The following is a 21,895-nucleotide window of genomic DNA, read 5'->3' as shown; positions in this document are numbered from 1 at the left end:
AGAGCTGATTGGTCAGTGGGCGGTGCTTTTATACCCGGCGATCTGTATCTCGAACATAACCTGCTCCGGAGCAGGTTAGCGGTTCAGCATAAGTTACCATGGCGATGTATCCCGCTAAGAAGTGAACCACCGTCGTAGTCCTGAAAACCCAGGGTTAAACCTGAAGTTACCTCGCTAACCCCAAATCCCGCTTCGTAGTACAGGCCCCAGGAAAAACAATAATACTGTACGGCTGTTTGGTTTTATTTTTTTCTTTGAACAGTTAAGTGCAATTTCTGTGAAACTGTTAGAAAAGCAAAGACATTCATTGTTTTTCTCTTTTTTTTTGTGCCTAAAATTTCCAGTTCCAACATCCAGTATCAAACTAAAAGAAGAAATAAAAGGGGGTGAGTTGTGGAGGGGTGATTCAAGCTCTCCGTGGTTGGCAAACATTTCACACAATGTTTACCTAATTTGTCTTTTATTCCCACATTTTATTACACAAAAAAACACAATACATAAAATTGATTGAAATTTAGTGTTAAAAATAATGTTTCATTTTTTACTTTCTAAATTTTTGAAAGCTTTAAATAAAAAGATTGAATAAAAAGATTTATTTGTAGAGTCATACATTCTGTGTATTATCTATGTCAGGACTGGACATTAGTAACCGATGTAACATTAATTATCATAGTAATGAATGTAAATCCATCCATCCATTTTCTATACCCGCTTTATCCTTTTCCGGGGTACAGGGGTCTGCTGGAGCCTATCCCAGCTAATTATAGGCGAGAGGCAGGGATTCACCCTGGACAGGTCACAAGTCTATCACAGATGAATATAAATCTTAACAACAATCGTTGTTTTTCTCTGAGTCACTTTGATTCATTTCTCAGATCAGACTTAAAATTCTTTATGTAGCACCTTCAAATTATGTAGTTATGTTTGCCCACTATAAAAGCATTTATCCTTATTTCATATGAGTAAAAATGGTATATTTATGCAGATTATGATGAAAATTGTCCTTTCTGTGTCACATTATCAATTGCTTCTGTCATATCAATCAAACCTTTTTATCCTGTTTTCTGCTGACTTGTACCATACCATCCCTAAAAACAACCTATATTACATTCATCGAACTAAAGGTCGTAATCTTATTCTCTTAGCTATCTGTCTGGAAATGTTGTGTATTCAAATAAAGATTTTTAGGCAATCAGCTGGAATTTGATGAATTTCTCAATTATGATGAGAAAGGAAAAATCTCATCACTTTTAGTCTCTGCTGACTAAAAGATGGTCTTCCACAAGTTTTGGGTGAAATGAAACAAGCTAGGATGAATGCATGAATGCAAGTGATTCTAAAACAAAACAATGACAAATTAAAAATGATACCTGAGCATTATAATTTTCCTTTATTGTTAACTCTGTTTAATTGCAGTATATACAGTATGTTGACATTAAATTCCTCCACGGAGTGCACCTCTCTAAATTCTACCAAATGCAGGAAACAGCACAAATGGGGTGTTTGTAATGTTTTTATTCCCCTCTGCTCATATTTACTGCACACGAGCAATGATAAAGTGAAATGATCCATCCATCCATCCATCCATCCATCCATCCATCCATCCATCCATCCATCCATCCATCCATCCATCCATCCATCCATCCATCCATCCATCCATCCATCCATCCATCCATCCATCCATCCATCCATCCATCCATCCATCCATCCACTTATCCAGATTTGGGTCGCAGGGGCGTCAGACTAAGCAGAGCAGTTCAGACCTCCCCAACCATTTGCTCCAGCTCTTCTGGGGGAACAGCGTCAGAGACACTAGCAGGATGGACAGACTGATCCGTAAGGCTGGTAACAGCATCGGACAGGGACTGGATATGTTTGATTCAGAAACGGGACTGGAGATGTTTCCACACCAGCCGAGGGATATAATCTCTCCACTGTGTCCTGGGTCTGCACCATCTGATCCCACAGTATTTGGGGCCATTGCTGCCTGCCTGTTCATCAGAAGTCTTATATTTCCACTAGGTGGCAGGCGGAGTCAGAGCATGCTGGTGTTTTCACTAGATTGTCTTCATCAGTCTTTCTCCTCAGAAAGAGAAAGGGTTAGAGAGGGAGTTAGAGAGCGAGAGAGAATGGAAAACACAAGGAAAGTTTTGCAAAGACATCAAGGGTTTGTGGATCTTTCTGCTGCATGGTCTTGACATAAACAGAAAGCAGCACCAGAAAGAGGTTGTGGAGCTCCTCTCATCTTTGTGCACATTGTGTTGGACCCAGTATTGACAAGGTGCCATCAACACCACTTCTTTGACTCAACCCTCCTCAAACAAAGTTATCCTCACATCTCTCCTGAGGATTACTTATTTTTTTCCTGCTGAAATCATCTCTGGAGGATTGGAAGAAAAATCTGCAAGGGGGATCAAGCTTTTTCTAAACACTTTCTTTAATCTGAGTTGGTGGCCTCTGTCGTGTAGTTTACTGAGGGTTTCTTTAGCTGGAATAATGTCTCTGTGCTGGAGCAGAAGCCTCTGGTTTCCAGTGGTGTTTGGTGCCACGCTGGTTGTTCTCACCACTGTTAATGCTGGACCAAACCAGGACAAGACGAAGGTTCGGTCATCATCATGCTTTGGGGGCTTTGATCTCTACTTTGTTTTGGACAAGTGAGTTACCCAATACTCAATACCTGACACTGTTACAGGAAAAGGATAACTGAGATGACTTGTAGGCTCAAATTTGCACTGATCCATTGTTTTCTAATTTAATACAAATTATCCTGTTTTTAATATAATACTGTTTTCTAATTAAACAACTGAACATCATTTGAATACTCCTCTAAGCCGTAACCTGTTGATAGTATTATACAGGCATCACAACACAATGCCCTATGCATAAATATGTACTAATAATGCATATAACATCATTAGTACAGCTTAGCACATTGTAAATCAGTTATGTTGTAAATTGGCATAACATATGATACTATTGTGCTTCTCAAAAGCAAACATCATGGTCTGCCTTTATTTTGTTTATGATGTCATCACTGATTCTGTCTTGTCACCCCCTTCGTGTCATGGCATGCAGGAAAACAGGTAGACTGATGATGCAGTGATCTACTAGACTTACAAAACTCCATATGGTAATAATTAGTGTTGTGATATCTGCTCCTGCATCCATCAGTCATCTGCAGCTGCACAGACATCACCACTGTTGAATGCTTTATTTCCTGTTCATCAACGTGTCAAGGGAGCTTTTATTTAACAGCTTTTTCTAAATATTTTCTTATGTTGTTTGATATTTTTTTATTCCTTTTCTTTTTTTTTCTTCATTTTACTGTGTCTCAGGGGGAAGCTGAAACAAGTTATTTGACTGCTTTGGCCACGCATCCGTGTTTATCTAACTTGAATTTGGGTCATGTTTGTGTTTTCCCTCAGAAATGCAGCATCAGCACTTGATGAAATGTCAGCTATTGCTTTGTGATTACTGGGAGAAATGAAAGGGCCACTTTTTAAAAACAAGTCTTGCAGTCTTTTAAATTCTGTGGGTGGCAATGCAACATGAGTTCATGCATTTTCTAAACAGAAGGGCATCAATCTCATCAGCACTGTCCGTTAAGCAATGTGAAAGGAGGAATTTTATGCAGCTTAGTTTTTGAAGTTTGCATCTCCAGCGGTGGAGATTGATTTTTCCCCTTTTTTTCCCTTTTATCTTTCAACAGGCATGGTATTTTTTTCTGGAGGAAAAATTAAGCAATTTTACAATTGAGCAATTGTTTGTGTGTCAGGCATCAGATCACTGCATAAACTGCGTCTCTTATTTCATTTTACTACTTTCTCTCCAGACCGTACCTTACCCTGTCTTTTAAGGCCATTGTCCTTCACCTGCCCTCAATGTCCTCCTGCAGTATCTGCCTGATCTCTCCTCTCCTTTCCTCTCTCTCCATCTCTGCACTGCCTTTCTCCATTTCATCCAGATGTTCCAGTGTTTCAAACTCTTGGCTGGGCTGTTTGTGCTGGGACTTGTGTCATAGTAACGATGGAAAAATATGTTTTTGAGAATCGTAGCGCCTATGAAAACACATCTTAGATGAAAGGAATTTGATAAGAGTCAGAATTGACACAGAAAAAGGCAAACCGGCTCCAAAATGGATCTTTTTTTTTAATTCAAAAAGTCAGATGTGAGTTCATTAGGAAAGAGAGAAGGGAATGCAAGTGAGTTAAAATGCACGCTGACGGCATCGTGATTACACAGCTGGCTGCAGGACCGTTTAATAAGGTACCGGCTGATTACAGTACCTATGAAATATTTCAGGTGCAATGAGATTTAAATAGTAATATGAGATGTGACATCATTGCCACATTGTGAAGTAAGCCAGCTGGACTACTCTAATCATTTTCTCATGCAGAACTATTCTCTGAGCGCTCTTTTTATTCAGCTGCTCCTTCCATAAGCCATCTACTCTAATACAGACAGGTTCAGAAGTTCAACGGGTCCAGGTCAACAATAATAAAACAAGTAAAGAATAAGACGCTTCCTGCAGTTTGTGCACAGTGGTGCATTAATATATCCTCTCTTTTTAGATCTGGGAGTGTACAGAACCACTGGAATGAAATCTACCAGTTTGTTGAACATCTAGCACATAAATTCATAAGGTAAAGATAAACAGTCAGTGGGAAAACATTTATTAAGAAGCACCTACTGATCTAATAGCTTATATTTCATTTAATCTCCTCCCCCCAGCCCTCAGTTGCGGATGTCCTTCATCGTTTTCTCCACTGAAGGACGGATCTTGATGAAGCTAACAGAAGACAGGTTTGAGCAGATCCTTTCAAACTTCTTGTAATCTTTTGCTTTTCTCACATTCCACTGAAAGGAATGAGTGTAAACGCACATTTTGACAGAAGTGCACATCACCAGTTACAATCTTGATTTTTATGACCACAAAGAGAATCTAGACAGAAACTTTCCCTTGCTATGATCTGTCTAAAGTGTCATCCATCGGTCTGGACATCTACTTAATCATGTGGGTTTTGGCGCGCGGTGGACATTTTATGCATCTGTCTTTCCTGAACAGTCAGAAAATCTTTTTCACAGTTTCAGAGATTCCCTCAGACTATATCTCCTTCTTGAAAGCACCCACTTCCTGTCTCTTTGATGCAAGCTAAAAGTGTCAGTTTATTCATCCATTAAAGATTGTATTTTCTGAAGACAAATTAGTATTTGATTACCACACCTCAGTATGTTTAGAGATTACTCACCTTGTGGGCTAACTTTGTTTTGTATGTCTGCAAAGGGAACGTATCCGTAAAGGTCTAGAAGAGCTCCATGCAGTCCGTCCAGGGGGAGACACCTTCATGCATGAGGGCATTATGAGGGTGAGCTGCTTGCATCTATGTTTATTTCTCCAAACAGCAAGGTACTGTGCAGAAAGACCACTGTTTCACCTAAGTAATTGTTTTTTACAGGCCAGTGAGCAGATATACTATGGGAACACAGAAGGTGTGTATTATCTGTACAGAACACACTATTGTAAGCACAGTGCTAGTGAAAAATGTAGTAAAATGTACATGTAATGTATCTAAAAGTTATTTAAAATGTTTTGGGAAAAGACCTGTGCAAAGAGCATCTGTACTACATGAAGAAGCGTTTCATTTGGCCATATTAAAGCACCCATACAAGCACCAGTTCTTTGCTCACAGATACACTGAGCAGTAGAGAGGGCTATATGTATTTAAGTGAGAAAAAGATGCCCTGACCTGAGCATAAATAAAAAACGTATAGCAAGAGCAATGCTTGCCAAAACGGCCTAATAAAAAAGATCTTCGATGTCCAAAGCTTTTTTGGGACTTGCCATTGGAGATGTTGCAAAGGAATCACGGCATTTTTGTTTTGAGCCCTTTCTGTGTTCCTTTTTTGCTATTTTAAAATGAAAAAAGATGGAAAATCATGGCTTTTTTGACTGAAACATCAAGGAAACGTTACATTTTCAATTTCCGCTCTTTGGGCCAGGGCTTGTAAATTTCAAAGTAGGTATTTTATTTGACAATATCCAAAGAAGGGGAGAAAAATAGAAAGTGGACTTTAGTGATTTTCACATTTTCCTTTTTATTTGACAAACTAATAAATGAGTGACTTTGCCGCAGTTGTGATCAGGTTCCCTTTATCTGCAGGCTATCGCACTGCCAGTGTTATCATAGCTCTGACAGATGGAGAACTGCATGAGGACCTTTTCTACTATGCAGAGATGGAGGTGAGAGAGAAAAACAGAGGCTATGGGCTGGTGAAATACGTGACTGAACATCTGATGGACCAACTGAGATGCTGGCACATGATACATCATCACTTTGATCTTCCTCTTAAAGGAAGATCTCCTGGCAGAGGGATCTACTGATTTATCTACCCTTCCAAGAGCGCTTGAATGCTCAGCCTTGAACGGCCACAGACATGTGTTGACATCAGAGATTAAGTGGGACTGAAATTCCCGTTAGCTGGAAATATTTTTTCTGGATATCTGGGGTGTTCTCATGCCATTCAGTGCCAACGACAAATTTCAGGGGCATTTTATCTTGGACATGAAAAGCCAGGCTTGCCTATTCTGTCCTGTGACACTCAAGCTGATAGTTTAACTTTCGACAAGCATGCTCCTTTTTAGATCATGTTTGGATGACGTTGTGAAAGGCAGAGGTGTAATTGAACCCAGATGCTGAGCCTCTTCCTGTTTTTGTTGTGAATCTGTGTGCATATGCAACAGGCCAATCGCTCCAGAAGTCTGGGTGCCTCAGTTTACTGCGTAGGGGTGAAGGACTTCAATGAGACACAGGTGGGTAATTCATCTCATGACACATAAGCTTGAAAGCAAAAGTACAAGTATAAATGTGTGATAAGCGCTGGAATCCAAAATGAACTAACTGGTTTTACAGACTACAGATGTAATCACACTGAAGAGGTTTATGCTCCAACACGGAAATGAAATGCACTTTAGATTATCCACATGTTTGGATGCCAAGTCAGGGCAATTTGTCAAGTTAAGAAGCCCATTTTGTGTAACAATTGTTCTTTTTCGCTCTATAACAATACTATTTGCTATTTTCAGATGTCATATGGTTAACTAAAAAATGACTCAGCAGAAGTCTTGGACGATAACACTTATGATTGTAATATTTTGTTTCTATCCAGCTGGCAAATATTGCTGATAGTAAAGACCACGTCTTCCCTGTGAATGATGGATTTGAGGCTTTGCAAGGAGTCATCGATTCAGTAAGACATTCAAATTTCCCCAGATACATTTGCATATTACAGATTATATAAGTGAAGAAAGTTCCACAGAAAACAAAACTGGTTGAATGATGTACGAATAACATATAACATCTCTACCATGACTTATCGTTCTGAACACAACACAAGGAATGAGACAAAAGGAAGCACTGGGCTAGGAGGTTTGTGGGGGAAAGGTAGAGGTCAGGCAGCTGCAGACATCTGGATCAGATTAACAGCTAACTAAGAGGCTGTTGTACACACACAGGGTCATGAATCACCTCTTCCTCCTCAGGGGTCACAGTGGGTATGTTCCTAGACAGCATCATGTTTTTGTGCACTACACAGGCTAATTGATAAGCACATAGGTATCTATGGCAGTTAGAGCTCATCATTTAAATGGTTATAAAAAGGATAACGGTAAACAAGCAGACACTTACAGGACCTAAGTGTGAGAGCTCAGAATTATTGCTATTAAATAACACAAAAGGTGCGTTTCTCACTGTCTCTTCAGATCTTGAAGAAGTCCTGCATCGAGATCCTGGCAGCAGAGCCCTCCAGTATCTGTGCAGGAGGTACGGAAAGTTTTTTATTACTTTAATTTTCTTTACAAATATTGTAATTCTTAAACTTTTTTTTTTTTTTTAATTCCTAAAAATCCAGTGTGTTGAAGTTTATCCATTTGACACAAACAGAGATCGCACCTGTTATGTTAATGAAAGACATGGCTTCAATTTATTCTTATTTCAACAACTAAAGGTACAATTAATGTCCTTATTGTGACAGGGAATACATTTAATGCAAGATGTTGTTAGGAGGCAAGACACTGTTGTTATCTCCCGTATTGAAATAAGCCGTCTTCAACAAATCTAAAATTGATCATTGGGACCTGAAAATTTTTTTTTTTCCCAAGAACTGTGGATTAGGTTGCCGAAGAGCTCTTTGTTACTTTGCAGCAAAACAAGTTTATTGAGTTTACATGCTCTGTGTTTCCCTTCCTCCATCCAGAGTCCTTTCAGGTGGTGGTGAGAGGAAATGGATTCCTCCATGCTCGCAATGTTGACAAGGTCTTATGCAGCTTCCGGATAAATGACACCTTAACTAAGAGTAAGTGGAACATCACTGGCAAAAATGCTTCTGCATCGGCCATCATTTAACTGAGTTCATGCTTGGAGCATATGTATAATAAGAATGCACTGTTTTTCTTTTTAAACTATGAAAAGTTGGCTGCACAGCTGAAACCTGTAGCCTGGAAAAAAAAGAAAAAAAGAGGCACATTGAAGAGTTAAAAGAGAGGGACTACCAAACGCAAGGAAACATACAACCAGATTCCACCTGGTTTTTACGGGCAGTTTACTGTCGGAGCGGTTAAAAAAGAAAAAGAGAGAGAAAGAGAGGGAAAAAAACACGTACTACTATGTGCGTCACAGTAGTTTCAGGAAGTAGAGACTAAGATATTTACCAGCAATGAGGTGCGGGTGGGGGGGTGTGTGCTATCCCTGCAGGCGACAGGTGAGAGGCGGACTAAACCCTGGACAAGTCACTCATCTATTACACGGACAATCACAAAGAGGCAATCCCTTCTATGGACATCTTAGAATCTCCAGTCAACATAAAATACATGACAGCGTGGCCTCCACTCACAAACGTCTCACTAAGGCTTTGAATGTGCTTTCTGTAGGGCAGCAGTGCTAAACCCCCCACCTCCACCCCCCACTTTTAATCATATGCTGCCAATTTCACTTTTTCATAACTGCTCCTTTGTGACAAAACTTCCTGCAGACCACAGACATGGAAAGAAATGGCCTTATGTTAGTCCCATTATACGCGTTCTCCTCCAGAGTTGTCCAGATCTCTGGACTGTTTACGCACATTCCTCTGGAATTTGTTTACGTCCCGTTAGGGATAAACTAAAAAATAACTGTGCTCTGCTTTGGTCACCTGCAGATGAATACATAATTGCGTTAGAGAAAAGCACTTCTTACATTACACATCCCCGCCCGTCCTCTCCACACTCCCACGCCCCCGCCCTCAGCATACTTTGCAGATAAGTTCAACCATTAAAAAGGAAAGCAGCGCGATGCAACTACATGTGTTAAGCAGATGAATTTATGTTTGAATGTGTCTCCAGGAAAAAAGTAGCTCCAAATACAGTCAAGCATGCAAGCATTTGGCTGCTATTGTGCTGAACCATTGTCATGACACAGATGTTGCATTGGATAACTGTGTTTCATTTTTGATTTTGTTTTGTTTAACTGGGTATTAGATGTGACTGTTTACATCTATTTAGCTATAATTTTACTCCGTTCTGAGATTCAAACTATGAAACATACAACTGTTGTTAATCCTTCTGGAAAGGCCGGGCTACTTGTTAACAGTGTTTATGCTCAGAAAATATAACCATCCCCCTTGATTTTTCCTGGAATTTATCTGCTCTTGGATATGAAACAAATTGGATTTTTGTCAAATAACGGTTCCAAATAAAAGTCTGATAAGTTCAAATAACACACAGTTCTTAAGTGGGTCAAACATGCTACAATTTCCTGCAGAATCTACTTAATGTGGATGTTGCTGACAGCTAATACAGTCATCAGTTGTCTCTCGAAGTTCATTAATTTGCCTTCGCCTTAAGCAATAATTCAAGACCTCGTGTGTCTGTCAGAATCTTTACTTTCAAGGGATCTTTTGGAAATGTGCAAATGGCAGCAAATTAGGTCCCATGAGCTCTGAACTGAGCTTTTCTGTCATTTGTCCTTTGCATTAAATGGGTAGTTTGAGTGCAGAGAGGGCGCAGAGACACACTGGCCTTGCATGTTTTGCAGTGGAGGTGTTTTTGGGAGTAGTGCCCCACCCCTCCACCACTGCCACCCCTCTTCTCTCTGTCCTCCTTTGTGTCTCTAGGAAAGAGCAGCAGCCTGTGTTGATTCCGTCAGTTCTGGGGTATGCTCTCCCCCTGCCAGGATAAGCACTGGGCTTGGGTGACGACGCCTGTTGGAGCAACTTTTCCAACAGCCAGCTGGATGAGAAGAGGTCTTAGATTTTACCTTAAATAAAAAACAACAAACAAAGAAACAAAATCAATGATTAAATGGTTTGTACCGGCATTCCCATGAGGGTTAAAACGTGTTTCAGCTTCCTCTTCCCATTGTTTGATTACCAAATAATGTGACCCCCACTAACATTAGTGAACATTTGCGCCGCTTCCCTGATCAGTCAGTTAATTAATAATACTTCACTCAGGTTTAAAAACAAAACCAAACATAAAGGTAAGTTTGATTATAACCTCCTTGATCATGACTGTTGGATGTCAGTGATTATTGTATCACCACAAAGCAAGTTAGGGAATATTTTTTAGTTTTAATTTCCTCTTTCCGTCTCCTTTTCCAGCGGTGAAGCCTTTGATTGTGGAGGACACATACCTCCTCTGTCCTGCCCCAGTGCTTCAGGAGGAGGGGATGTAAGTCCTGAAATATATTCAAATAAATGAGAGATTTCATGAAATGGTAAATGACAAGCTGAGATATTGTTTTTTTGTTCTGCTCCAGGGCAGCAAATCTCTACGTCAGTATGAACGAAGGCCTCAGTTTCATCTCCAGTTCAGTCACCATTACCACTGTGAGCTGTGTGAGTAACATATACTGAAGCAGCATGACATGGGATATGATGACGAAGTCCAACTCTAAAACAGCTATTAACAATAGATGACAAACAACGTTACTCAACTGCATGTCAGCAGAATCATTTCTGGGAAGATAAAACCAAACAAATTGGTATAAAGCCTTAAGCTATGAGTAGTTGTTTACATTCAGAGCTCCAGACATTTAGAGTCTGTGCTGATGGATCTGTCTCCATCGCAGTCTGACGGGACTATCCTGGCCATAGCTTTGCTCATCCTCATGCTTCTCCTGATCTTGGCAGTCCTCTGGTGGTTCTGGCCTCTCTGCTGTACCGTGGTAAGTCCTGTAAAACACTCCTGCTTTCTTTTGTATTGCAACATTTCTGAAATGGGATTTTCAAATAAACAAGTGAGGAAGTTACGCCCCAATATTTAAAATCCTAAAGTAACTGACCATTGGATAAAAGCAGGTTCACAATTGTTGATGGATTTTGTGGATTTAAGAAAAATCTTTTTTCTTTAATTACTCCATATATCAACAATTTACTGTCCCAAAGAATAAACTATTGCTGCCATGTTGTAAGTAATAAAATATTAGTAAGGTCATATGTAAAATGTGAACAAGCTCAATTGTAAAAAAAAAAAAAAACTCAAATATGATAGTGTACATTGTTAATAGAAATCACTATTTGTAATGGATATGAATTCCTATTTATCTATGATGGCCATTACCATGTTTTAATGTCAATGTGCTGTGTGGGTATTATTCGCGTTACTACCATATGAATACTGCTATATAAATAAAGTTTGATTTGATTTGATTTGAATTATCAACTTATCAAATTATCAATTATCAACTCTTTTCTGTATTTCAAGCCTCTTGATGACTAAATGAAAAGTGCAGAAATATCACACAGAATAGTCTTTAATGGGTGGTGGTCATGGCTCATATTGCCCCCAGATCGCTGGGTAAAAACATAAGCATGTCCTACTGTATACAGAGATGTAAAATAAGAAGTGTTTCATGTGACTGGGTAAATCAATAACACACTGTAAAGCACTTTCTAGGGTCTGGAATATATTTGTCTAAAAAAGGCGCTCTGCTAGTGCAGAGCGTTTACAGATTTACATAAACTTGCAATAGACAAAGCATAGTTAAATAATCACCTAAATGTATATTGTTGATGCTTTCTTCCCATTAGGACACATTTAACAAAGGCAAGATAATCAAAACCCTCAAAACTGATGTCAACATCAATACATCAACCTGCCTCGTCACAGCTAAAGTACAAAGATAATCACGTGCACATATTCTGCTTCCCAGATGAGAACTGATCCTTTCAGGCATTTCATCAATATACAAACACTAAAGTCTGTTTCTCTTAAACTGCACAACCCAACCTCCCCTAGAGGCATTTCATTGGCCTAAACAACACTCCCATGGAGAAAAGGTTATCCCCCTGTGAGTCCATATGGATCATTGAAACTGGATTTAGTTCTCACAGAGGAGGTCAAAGTCAACAGGTGAACAGGTGTTCAAGTATTTATGCCGTGACAACAATCCTGTGAGTTAGGAGAGGTCAGAGCTAGTGACTGCTGAGTGTTTTCTCCCTCTGTATAGTCCCTGGAAGAGTTCAGAGAAGTTGTTCCATCAACACTGTAGGTTTATTTAAGTTTCCATGTGGAAACAAAAACACGTTTACTGGATGTTTTGGGTGGATATCTTTGTTACTATGAGATTTTTAAGAGGAAAGATAACTATCCACAAGTTTCATTATATGTGTTTTTGCGAATGCCATCTGCTCTGGATGCAATCAAAAGAGGAAATACTCTTGTAAAACCACAATTTAGACAGTTGCCAATCTGCCAGTGTAACAATAATTAGGGAAAAAAAACCTGAAACAAAGCTTGTTTCTTAATCATAGTCAACTGTCAAAATCTGTATTTGATTTGTCCTCGTCAACTGAGGAGTGTGCTATCGCCTTGAAATTCACTCCAATGTTTCCAGCGCTGGAAGCGGAGAGCTTGAGAACAGCCAGTGAGAGATGTCATTTTTTTACAACATGGCTTTCTCTCCTTTCCCTTTTCCTGTTCTTGTTCATTTACTTGCAAATTCAAGTCTGTGCAGCAAGCGTGTTTGGGAAAAAATGATGCTAGGTTACCAAAGTGAATACTCGAACGATCCAGGGAAGCCTAGAATCACACATATGAATCAGATTAATCTAATTAGATCCAGAGCAGGAAGAAATATACTGGCTTTTTTATGCTGGTGATAAAACCTCTGATAGTCGGCTAGTGTGATGCAGCATGAACTGTACATAAAACTCAGTGGAAGAAATATTTGCATTGAATAATGTTTCATAAAGAATATCACTTGAATGTATTTATGAGCCGTCAAAGGTTTGAATCCCTTTCTTCGTTCTTGTAGATGTTTCACCTTCAATCCAGAAGACTTAATCAGTTTGAACTGATGATACTTGTAAACTTGAAACTCCCCACTAGTCTATCTGTGGGGATCTTATATCTAATTTCTAAGATAATTGCTGCGACCTGGATGACTGAGAGTCTAAATTAGCGTGTGTTTTTACGAGTCTATAACTCTTCTCTCCACCTATTATCAACTTCTGCTCAAAAGGTCTGCATAGCAGGTTTCTAGGTCACTGCTCTTTTGGAGGAGGAAGTGAAAACCAATTATTCCTGTGTTGTTATACAACCATTTTGTTACCCCCTCAAAACACATTGCTCTGACATGTATATAAATACCTTTTGATAAATGTATTAGTGTCTCTTGTTGTCTCCTGATGTGCGACAACCTTTTCATTCCTTCGCTGTGTGTTTTTCCTTTCCACAGATCATCCACGAACCCCCGCCACCAGCTGTGGACGAGAGCTCGGTAAGAGCTGCACAGTCTCCAACTCCTATGTTTATTATGAACTAAAGGAGAGGGAAAGCTCATGATTTAAGATTTCAACAAGCTGCCAGTGTTTCAACTGTGAAAGTGTCGCATTTAATTTGATAGTTTAAACCTCAGTGACCATAAAGTCATTAAATCACTCCCTGGTTTAAAGCTCCCTTCAATCATTTGGTAATACATCACATGTGATGTGAGTTAACGCCCTCTTACAATAATATGGATTTGTCCTGTCACATATCCTGTCATGTGAGAGGACAACCCCAACAGTGGGGACAAAACGGGGCTGCAGATTGGAGTGTAAAGGACAGACCACTGACAAGGCGCTTCTTGGCCGTCATTTGAAATTCACATTAAAAAAACTTTCAGAAATAACCCAGACTTATTAGTACTCATGCACAAACTTCCGTTGTGTTGCTCTCCTTTAGGATGATGAAGACTGTGACGTTCCTAAGAAGAAATGGCCAACAGTAGATGCCTCCTACTATGGTGGAAGAGGAGTAGGGGGAATCAAAAGGATGGAGGTGAGAATATGCTCAGATGTAACACAAGTCCGATGCCATGGGTGAAAAGTCCGCTCTAAGAGAGGACCCGAGCTCTCGGTAGAAAACATTTTGCATCTACACTGGTCATGATGATGTAAAATGTAAAGATAGTGTGGTAGCATAATAATCGCTGACTCTGTTATCAGGTTCGCTGGGGTGAGAAAGGCTCCACTGAAGAAGGAGCAAAGCTAGAAAAAGCAAAAAATGCCAAAGTGAAGATGCCTGACCAGGAGTACATGCCATCTCACACTCGGGTTCTCAACAATGGCATGCAGAAACCCCCAGAGCCACGCAAGTGGTACTCACCCATCAAGGTACCGTACCAAAGGCAGGAGCCAGCAGGAACCTGCATAGGAAGTGTCACAGGGTTTAGACCAGACATTCACTGTTGACAACCTTAAAAACTTGCATAACACACAGGGTTTATGAGTGACTACGGCTGAACATTGGCATAACCAATGTGTTATTTGTTTTAGGCATTTGTGGGTACACCTCAGCTAAGATTTAAAGGCGTCTGCTGGCGCATGTTTCCGTCCTCTGTGGCCAACATGGGGTTAAACGAGTGAAGCCTTCCAGTCAGTGGGGGATTGCTAATAGAAACCAGACTCCCGTTGGACTGACCTTCTGGGAGATGGGCTGCATAGCCAGCAGTTTGTGAGGAAAAACAGCTGTGTTTTTCTGCACTTATCCTCAAAGTATTTGCTGTTTTGTTTTTTATAAACGATGAAAAGTCAGCCCAATAAATGGCAACCATATCTGTTTGTCACTTTGAAACAGTTATAGGAACAAGATCAAATTGGTAATATATTGCAGGTCCAGTTGTGTTGGTAGAACTATGTGTTTGAGTACCTATGCAAGTTTAAAAACAATTAAAAAAAGGGATGATAGCCGAAACCTGTTTTTTTTTTTTTTTTACTTAAGGATAGAAATGTCCTACTTTTGGTATTTAAGATTTGTCAAATCATTTTTTTCCATTTCTTGTACATTTCCACAGAGCAAACTGGAAGCACTGTGGGTGCTTCTGAGAAAAGGCTACGACCGTGTGTCTGTAATGAGACCCCATCCAGGTGACAAGGTAAGAGCATAAAAACAAAACATGCATCATCAATCATGAACTTAATCTACACGATGTTTTGGCTGCACATTTTCCAAATGGCAGCATTTAGAGAGATTCTTTTGCATCTGAAAATAACCCCAGATGTAAGCAATGAAGTACAAACAGTTGTGGCAAGTTAGAAATTGGAACACAGTGCCTGGAAATGCAGCAATGTAAAGATGTCTGTTGAAGTCATTACAAACGCCAGCTGTAGTGGAAAGGGTAGCGGTGTGCTGAATTCACCGTTGGCTGCCAACGTGCAGCCCAAGACTGTGAGATCTGCAAATCCAAAAAAAAGTCTGTATGTGATCATTCCTCACCACAGCAGTTTATGCATTGCTTCACATTTCAGGGTGAGGCTTAAAACTATGTGGATCGTAGATTACACTGTGACAGCAATTCAAATGTACTCTTCTGTCCTGTAATATGCATTTTATACCAGTATGGAGAATAGATTATGCAATTTTGTATAATCTGCAGGTTAGTCACTCAGTTCAGCTGTCAATCCACAAGCAACAAAGACATGGTCGGCTGCTAAAATATAGGTCTCTAGGTCTTTACATCCAGTCTGGGGAGGAGTTGTTTCCATTATTTTCACTGAGCTGAAAGGCAGCACACAGCTATATTGACAGTTTGATCTTAGAAGAATATACAGTTGAGTACTTGGATGAGGCGGTGTTATGTAATACCTCTGTAGAGGAGGAGTACCAGCGGCCCAGTTTCCAAGTGTGATCATCAACTGAACTTGTCAACCCCTGCTACGTACCTCAGGGTCTGTCTGCTCTCACATAAAAAGGGGCATTTACACATCATTTGGTGCATCTTGTGCTCAAACTTTGCTTGATCCCTGACATTTTTCAACAAAACTCTTGTTAGTTGTGTAAAAAAGCTACCATCAATGCCATTATTTATGTGTGCAGCTGCAAGAAAACTCTTAAACTTTCAATTTAATACTCATAAAGAGCATGTGTTTTCTGATGCTGTCTCATAAAGCATTTTATTGTTTTAATTTTCTTGGTTAAATATTGTCTTATCTAAGAAAATACTTTCAAATCTGTGCGTAATATTTGATATCAGCAGTTTAAAACACACTTGTTGGGCAATATACTGGGTATAATAAAAACATTTCTGTTGTCATTGTTACCATATTAATGTTATGTATAACGTACAGTTTAACCATATGAATACAAAGCTTCCAGCATAACGAACAGTTCAGCAGGTTTGGCTTTTTGATGTTGCATCTCAGCCGAAAATTTGAGCCAAGAGTTGTTTATTTAACATGGATTTTTGAATAAAAGGATTTACTACTGATTTAAAGGAAAATCACTGCACGTTTGGTGCCGAAAAGAATGAATCAATATAATATTATAATTAAATTAGCAAATAGAATCAGCATGTAACTGCTGACATTTTATTGCTGCTACAGCATCATTTCACTAAAAGAAGAACTTTACAGACAATTTAATCTAATCCTCTGAATCTAGTCTACTACAGAGCAAAGGTTTCTATGGTAATATAAGCAGGATAAAAGAGACTCCAGGCTTAAGACTCAACAGACCTCGCTATCTCACTCATCTCTATCACAGTATAGCCGTCAGCTACAGCTTATCTGACTGATCGTGTGGAGAATATGTCTTCAGTTATACAACAACGACAGTAAAGTCCTTCCATCTGGCGTGATGGTGCAACTGAATATGTCATGATATAAACTGAAACCCTTTAGTTAGGGGTTTGTTTGAGTTTATAATGTCATTTACAGACAAGCTGACTATGCGTCCCGTGATGGGGTGTGATTGTATTTTGCGTCACCCTTTTCAACTGTTTTCAATATGTACATGTAATTATTTATTTTTTTTATTAACTAAATGTATTATGAGGTGAGCCAGCCACCTTTTAAGCTTATTTTACTGTGTTCAGTGACACGTCATCATCCAAGAAATTAAAGTTCATGCTAGTTCCCTTCTACAACGAGCCTCACAACTTTCCACTGACAAATGTAGGAGTGAGTCTTATAAAACAAAAGCAGAAAAATGTATTGTTTCCTTCAGCAGTTAACAACTGATTACAATTAGGTATCTCTTGCCATCGTCTGCTTTTGTAACTTTTTTGTTAATTAATGAATGTACAGTCTGCCAGAAAAAAAAAAAAACAAATCAGGTGGCTAGAAGGTATCCTATATTTGTATCTTAAAATACATAAAATTTGACTCGAACAAACAGCACAACAAAGGGATTTATAGTACTATCACATGTTCAGCAGCGACTGAAAATGTAGCTGTAAGTGCATTGCAGGTTTCTAAGAGACTTAAGGATTTTGTGGTGTTCAGGTCCCATCAGAAATGACAGGGTTGAAATAAACCTCATGATGTTGTTTTGTAACTTTAATCATCTGGTCTGATAGGGTTACCACTACATAAAACGAGAAAAAAAACGTGCCTATAGTTGGGGTATATTGAGAACACTCCCCTTTCAACAAAAACTGGAAACCTAGATTTGATTTTGTTTATTTTCTGAGGCCCTGGAGATCTTACCATTCCTCACTAACTGAATAACATATTTTCCAACTCAGGCTGCCCCATACCGAGTGACAGATTTGTGCTGCGTCATAATGACCACTGGGCCTCAGTGCAGCATGGCTAGAGCAGCCTCTGCCTTTCACCATGCAACTAAATGAGATCACTATTAAGTCTGGCTGCACCCGCTGATTAAAGCTTAATGAGCAGCAGCGGCCCGGTGACGGGGAACGGAGTCTCACAGTACTAAAGTAACACAAGTTAACCTCAGTAGTGGATTAAACAATGCATGGTTAAAGACAATCGGTGGCAAACAATATGTCAAAAGGAAAGCTTTACAAATAAACCAGACCACCAGCTACATGTGAGGAAATGTGTGGGAGCACCACAACAGATGAAAACATACTTAGTGGCAGTGCAAGATACAGATGAGAACCCAGCTGGTGACACCACAGCTTATCCTAACAATAATACTATTGTCTGCACTGAGGCCATAGTCTACTGTAGAAACTTCAAACGCAGGTTCATCTTACATCATAACTGAATTGCTGTTGTGTGAACTGGCCTATTAAACGCTTCAGATTCATCTGAATTTTTCTGAGACCTACTTTTATGTGCTTAAACAGCTATCCTTTTTCCGTTATTACACAACCATCACATTTACTCATTTTTTTACTTTAAAACATCCATTAATCTTCATTCATTCCTAATTTATATGAGAACTCACTGCAACGTTAGTGTTCAATATATAATCAATATAAGCGCAATACGATGTAGTCTGTGCTTTCTCACTTCAGTTTTGTCGTCAAAAAATATAAAAATTGAGCAAAACTTATCAGATAAACGTGACATGTTTACCTGAATCTAAATGTTAGTCAAAAATTCATATAATCAGGCATTTAGGTTACTTCAGCTGCCAGTATCGTTACCTACATCAATGAAAGTTTCCACAGGAAGTATTTTTGAATTTAATTTATTTTGAAAGTTATGCCTGCAGGTTTGCTCTCAAATCTGTACGTCTCTGAAGCGAATATCTACTTTATTATACATTTTGTTAAAAGGATGTTGAACATATATATATCGTGTGTGAATTCAGCACACAATAAAATCTTATTGACATGTAGAAAATAAATGTGTTAATTGAAGTCACATATTGTTGCACTTGATATAACACTCTTCGCCTTCCACTTGGTGATGTCTACTTTTTATAAGAAGTCAACAGTTTTACTGACTACCATGTAATCCTTACAAAAGATTGATAACCTGTTGGTCAAACAGCTTTTTTGAAAAAAGACAAAAAAAATGAAAAACAGAAGTCCCTGAGGCCTGGAGTCTTCCTTATGTCCAGTAATCAGGAATTTCTGGTTTTACCCAATGTCATGATCACGGTAGCTGACAATATTTGTTGACAAAATCTTCCCTATTTTTAATTTTCAGGGCAAATGCATGAACTTCACAAGGACAAAATCTCCTTCTCCTTGCTACCCACACTTCAACCATCACCCATCTCCCATCTACAACCCTCCCAGCAGGAGTCCTCCTCCACTGCAGGACACACTGCCTCCAACTCCCAACAACCTGCTATCATTTTCCTTCTCCACACCTCCATCGCTGCCGCCAACTCCTCCTCCCATTCCCACCACTCCTTCACCACCCATCACCCCTCCCCCTTACACGCCACCTCCCAACCGGGCTCTTCCTCCGACCACCCTGCACATACCTGCTTCCCCGGTGCACGTGCCCACCCCTTCCCCCTGCGGCTCCCCGACCGGCCCGCTGCCTCCTCCTCCACAGGGACCTCCCCCCGGACGAGCCCCTCCACCCGCCCGCCCGCCACCTCGCCCTGGCCTGTAGAGTTCTGGCGATGGGCACGAGAACTGCAGAGTCACCAAGGTGACAGAGGCAACAATGAGTGCCATCAGCTTTCAGCTTGTAACCATGGTTGATTGATTCTGCAAGCGCGGACATGTCAGTGCCTTGTGCCATGCTCAACAAGCTGTGGCGTTTTTGCCTCGTGAAGAGGAGAAGTGAAGACTTTTTTCAGCTATTTGTCTACAGTGACATTTGTACACATTTAGCCTAACAGTGCAATTACTCAGATGCTTGAAACACACTCCACAGACATTTCGCATAAATGAGGTCATGCAGACTGGCTCAAAAAGATTTGAGTCCACAGTCCTGGCCTTGTTGACCCCACTATGAGCACACAAAATTGGATGAATCCTGAGGCAGGGAAGCAGGGAAACAACAAGTTCTACTAATGCCTATGCACAAAAGCTCTTAAGCAGAAGTGCAGCTGTGCTCAAAATGGTCTTTACAATAAAATACATGCTTGTTTGTTTTGGAATTCTTGAATGTTAAGCAATTGCATGCAGTGCTTGAGGGAAAATCCTTTTTAATTTTTGTAATGTTTTATTACTTGTAAGGTACTTTTCTAAATGTTAAATGTGTTTTTCTCATCTTTTTACAGTCCCTTCTTCATAAAAGGTTGGCACACTGTTTAAAAGTCAGTGATTTGCAAATGATTTAAACCCTACAACTAATTCATGAAAGCATAAGCCCAAAATATTTACTTTGAAATTTGATTTTTAGGCAGTGCGGTGGTGCGGTGGTTTGCACTCACAGCTAGAATGTCCTGGTTCAGATCGTATTTAGGGTCTTTACATGTGGAGTTTGTATGTTTTCCTTGTGTCTCCGCAAATTTTTTCCAGATACTTTGGCTTACTTCCACAATCCAAAAACAAAAACGTCAAAGTGACTGGTGATTCTGTTTGGGTGACCTGTCCTGGGTGTATATGGCTCTGGCCAGGACGCTACAGTGGTCCCCAGTGACCACGCACAGCAACAAGAATAGTCATGAACAGGTATGGAAAGTGGATGAATGAATAAATGTTTTTATTCTCTGCAAGCATGGGTTAGCAATGTTGTCTTGGAACAGGTTTTTGGTTGAAATCCCATCTGGAACCTTTTTCTGTGGAGTTTGCACATTCTGCCTTTTCTTGAACGTGTTTTCTCTGAGTAGTCAGGTAAGAGCTGTGGGAAGACCGTTTGACCTGGGGATGCTGTAGTTGGCTGTCCTGCTAAACTGACACCTCCAAATATTTTAACAGCACAAAAATCCTTTCATTTACACCTCCCAGTTACAGTTACAGGGCATGGATATCGGCACATGCCCACATGTCATTTCAGCATCAGCAACAGCATCCATGAACCATGATGCATAGCTTATTATAAAAGAAGAATTATTCAGAATTTCATGTTTTTCTCAAAAACTTCTCAAACATTAAAATTGTATAAATAACTACAGGGATGTATACAGTATATGTATATGCAGTATTTCCCCCCTAATCTGGTAGGGGAGCTGTGATAGCTGTTATTCCAGGAGTTCATGCTGCATGCCCACACTTCTCACTGCCATGATTTCAGCTTCCTGCCACATTTCAAACACGAGCATGCTAGGTTGATTGGTGATATCTGGCACTGTTTTTGACTTGTGACCTGTACAGCTTGTAGCTGTGAAATATGTTTACCGAGTTGGGAATCATGATATCTTTGTATTCATCATTCTTTGACTTCCAGATATCAATCAGGGAAGAATCTCGACTGCTGGCAGTCCAAATTAGCACATGAAAGAATCCTGGTATCTCTTGGCATTGTCTTGCTTAAATAAGCAAATTTAGTTGATGGTGCCTGCATAGATGTGCATATTGTTGAACAGATTGCCGCCACTGTTTTTCACAAAATTAAACCTTTAAAAATAATTATTTTTTTGCACTACCCAATCCGGCTGCTGACTTGTTTTCAATTGGCCTAATTGGTTATGACACGTTCGAACAAACATTTTCTTAAGCATCACACAGGTCTTATCACCATTCTTTCAACTTTTTTTTGGTTTTGTTTCTGGCATCAATATAAGGAAACTATTTTTTGAATAGCCAAAAACGTGTCTTTGTTTTGTTTTCATTTGAAC

The 21,895-nt window shown here is 39.7% G+C and overlaps 1 protein-coding gene across 4 annotated transcripts in view; it reads left to right on the top strand.

Moving 5' to 3' along the window:
- Positions 1 to 21,154, top strand: part of LOC133450348 (anthrax toxin receptor 1-like) — a 22,512-nt gene extending 1,358 nt beyond the window's left edge. Inside the window, exons 1-19 of one of the 4 annotated variants that reach the window (XM_061728892.1) lie at positions 2,543 to 2,654; positions 3,076 to 3,130; positions 4,572 to 4,643; positions 4,732 to 4,803; positions 5,285 to 5,366; positions 5,457 to 5,490; positions 6,162 to 6,241; positions 6,743 to 6,811; positions 7,168 to 7,248; positions 7,760 to 7,820; positions 8,254 to 8,352; positions 10,633 to 10,702; positions 10,791 to 10,869; positions 11,103 to 11,198; positions 13,713 to 13,754; positions 14,201 to 14,296; positions 14,464 to 14,631; positions 15,312 to 15,392; positions 19,363 to 21,154. In XM_061728892.1, the coding sequence (XP_061584876.1) occupies positions 4,745 to 4,803; positions 5,285 to 5,366; positions 5,457 to 5,490; positions 6,162 to 6,241; positions 6,743 to 6,811; positions 7,168 to 7,248; positions 7,760 to 7,820; positions 8,254 to 8,352; positions 10,633 to 10,702; positions 10,791 to 10,869; positions 11,103 to 11,198; positions 13,713 to 13,754; positions 14,201 to 14,296; positions 14,464 to 14,631; positions 15,312 to 15,392; positions 19,363 to 19,779 (1,614 nt within the window). In that variant the 5' untranslated portion in view covers positions 2,543 to 2,654; positions 3,076 to 3,130; positions 4,572 to 4,643; positions 4,732 to 4,744 and the 3' untranslated portion in view covers positions 19,780 to 21,154. Of the gene's footprint in view, positions 1 to 212; positions 387 to 1,921; positions 2,655 to 3,075; positions 3,131 to 4,571; positions 4,644 to 4,731; positions 4,804 to 5,284; positions 5,367 to 5,456; positions 5,491 to 6,161; positions 6,242 to 6,742; positions 6,812 to 7,167; positions 7,249 to 7,759; positions 7,821 to 8,253; positions 8,353 to 10,632; positions 10,703 to 10,790; positions 10,870 to 11,102; positions 11,199 to 13,712; positions 13,755 to 14,200; positions 14,297 to 14,463; positions 14,632 to 15,311; positions 15,393 to 19,362 lie in introns of those variants that run through there. The other 3 variants (XM_061728893.1, XM_061728891.1, XM_061728894.1) reach the window with 3 other exon arrangements.
- The last annotated feature ends 741 nt before the right edge of the window (positions 21,155 to 21,895 follow it).

Source organism: Cololabis saira, chromosome 9 (assembly GCF_033807715.1).
Source record: "Cololabis saira isolate AMF1-May2022 chromosome 9, fColSai1.1, whole genome shotgun sequence".
NCBI classification, from domain to species: Eukaryota; Metazoa; Chordata; class Actinopteri; order Beloniformes; family Belonidae; genus Cololabis; species Cololabis saira.
This window is presented reverse-complemented; position numbering and strand designations above follow the sequence as displayed.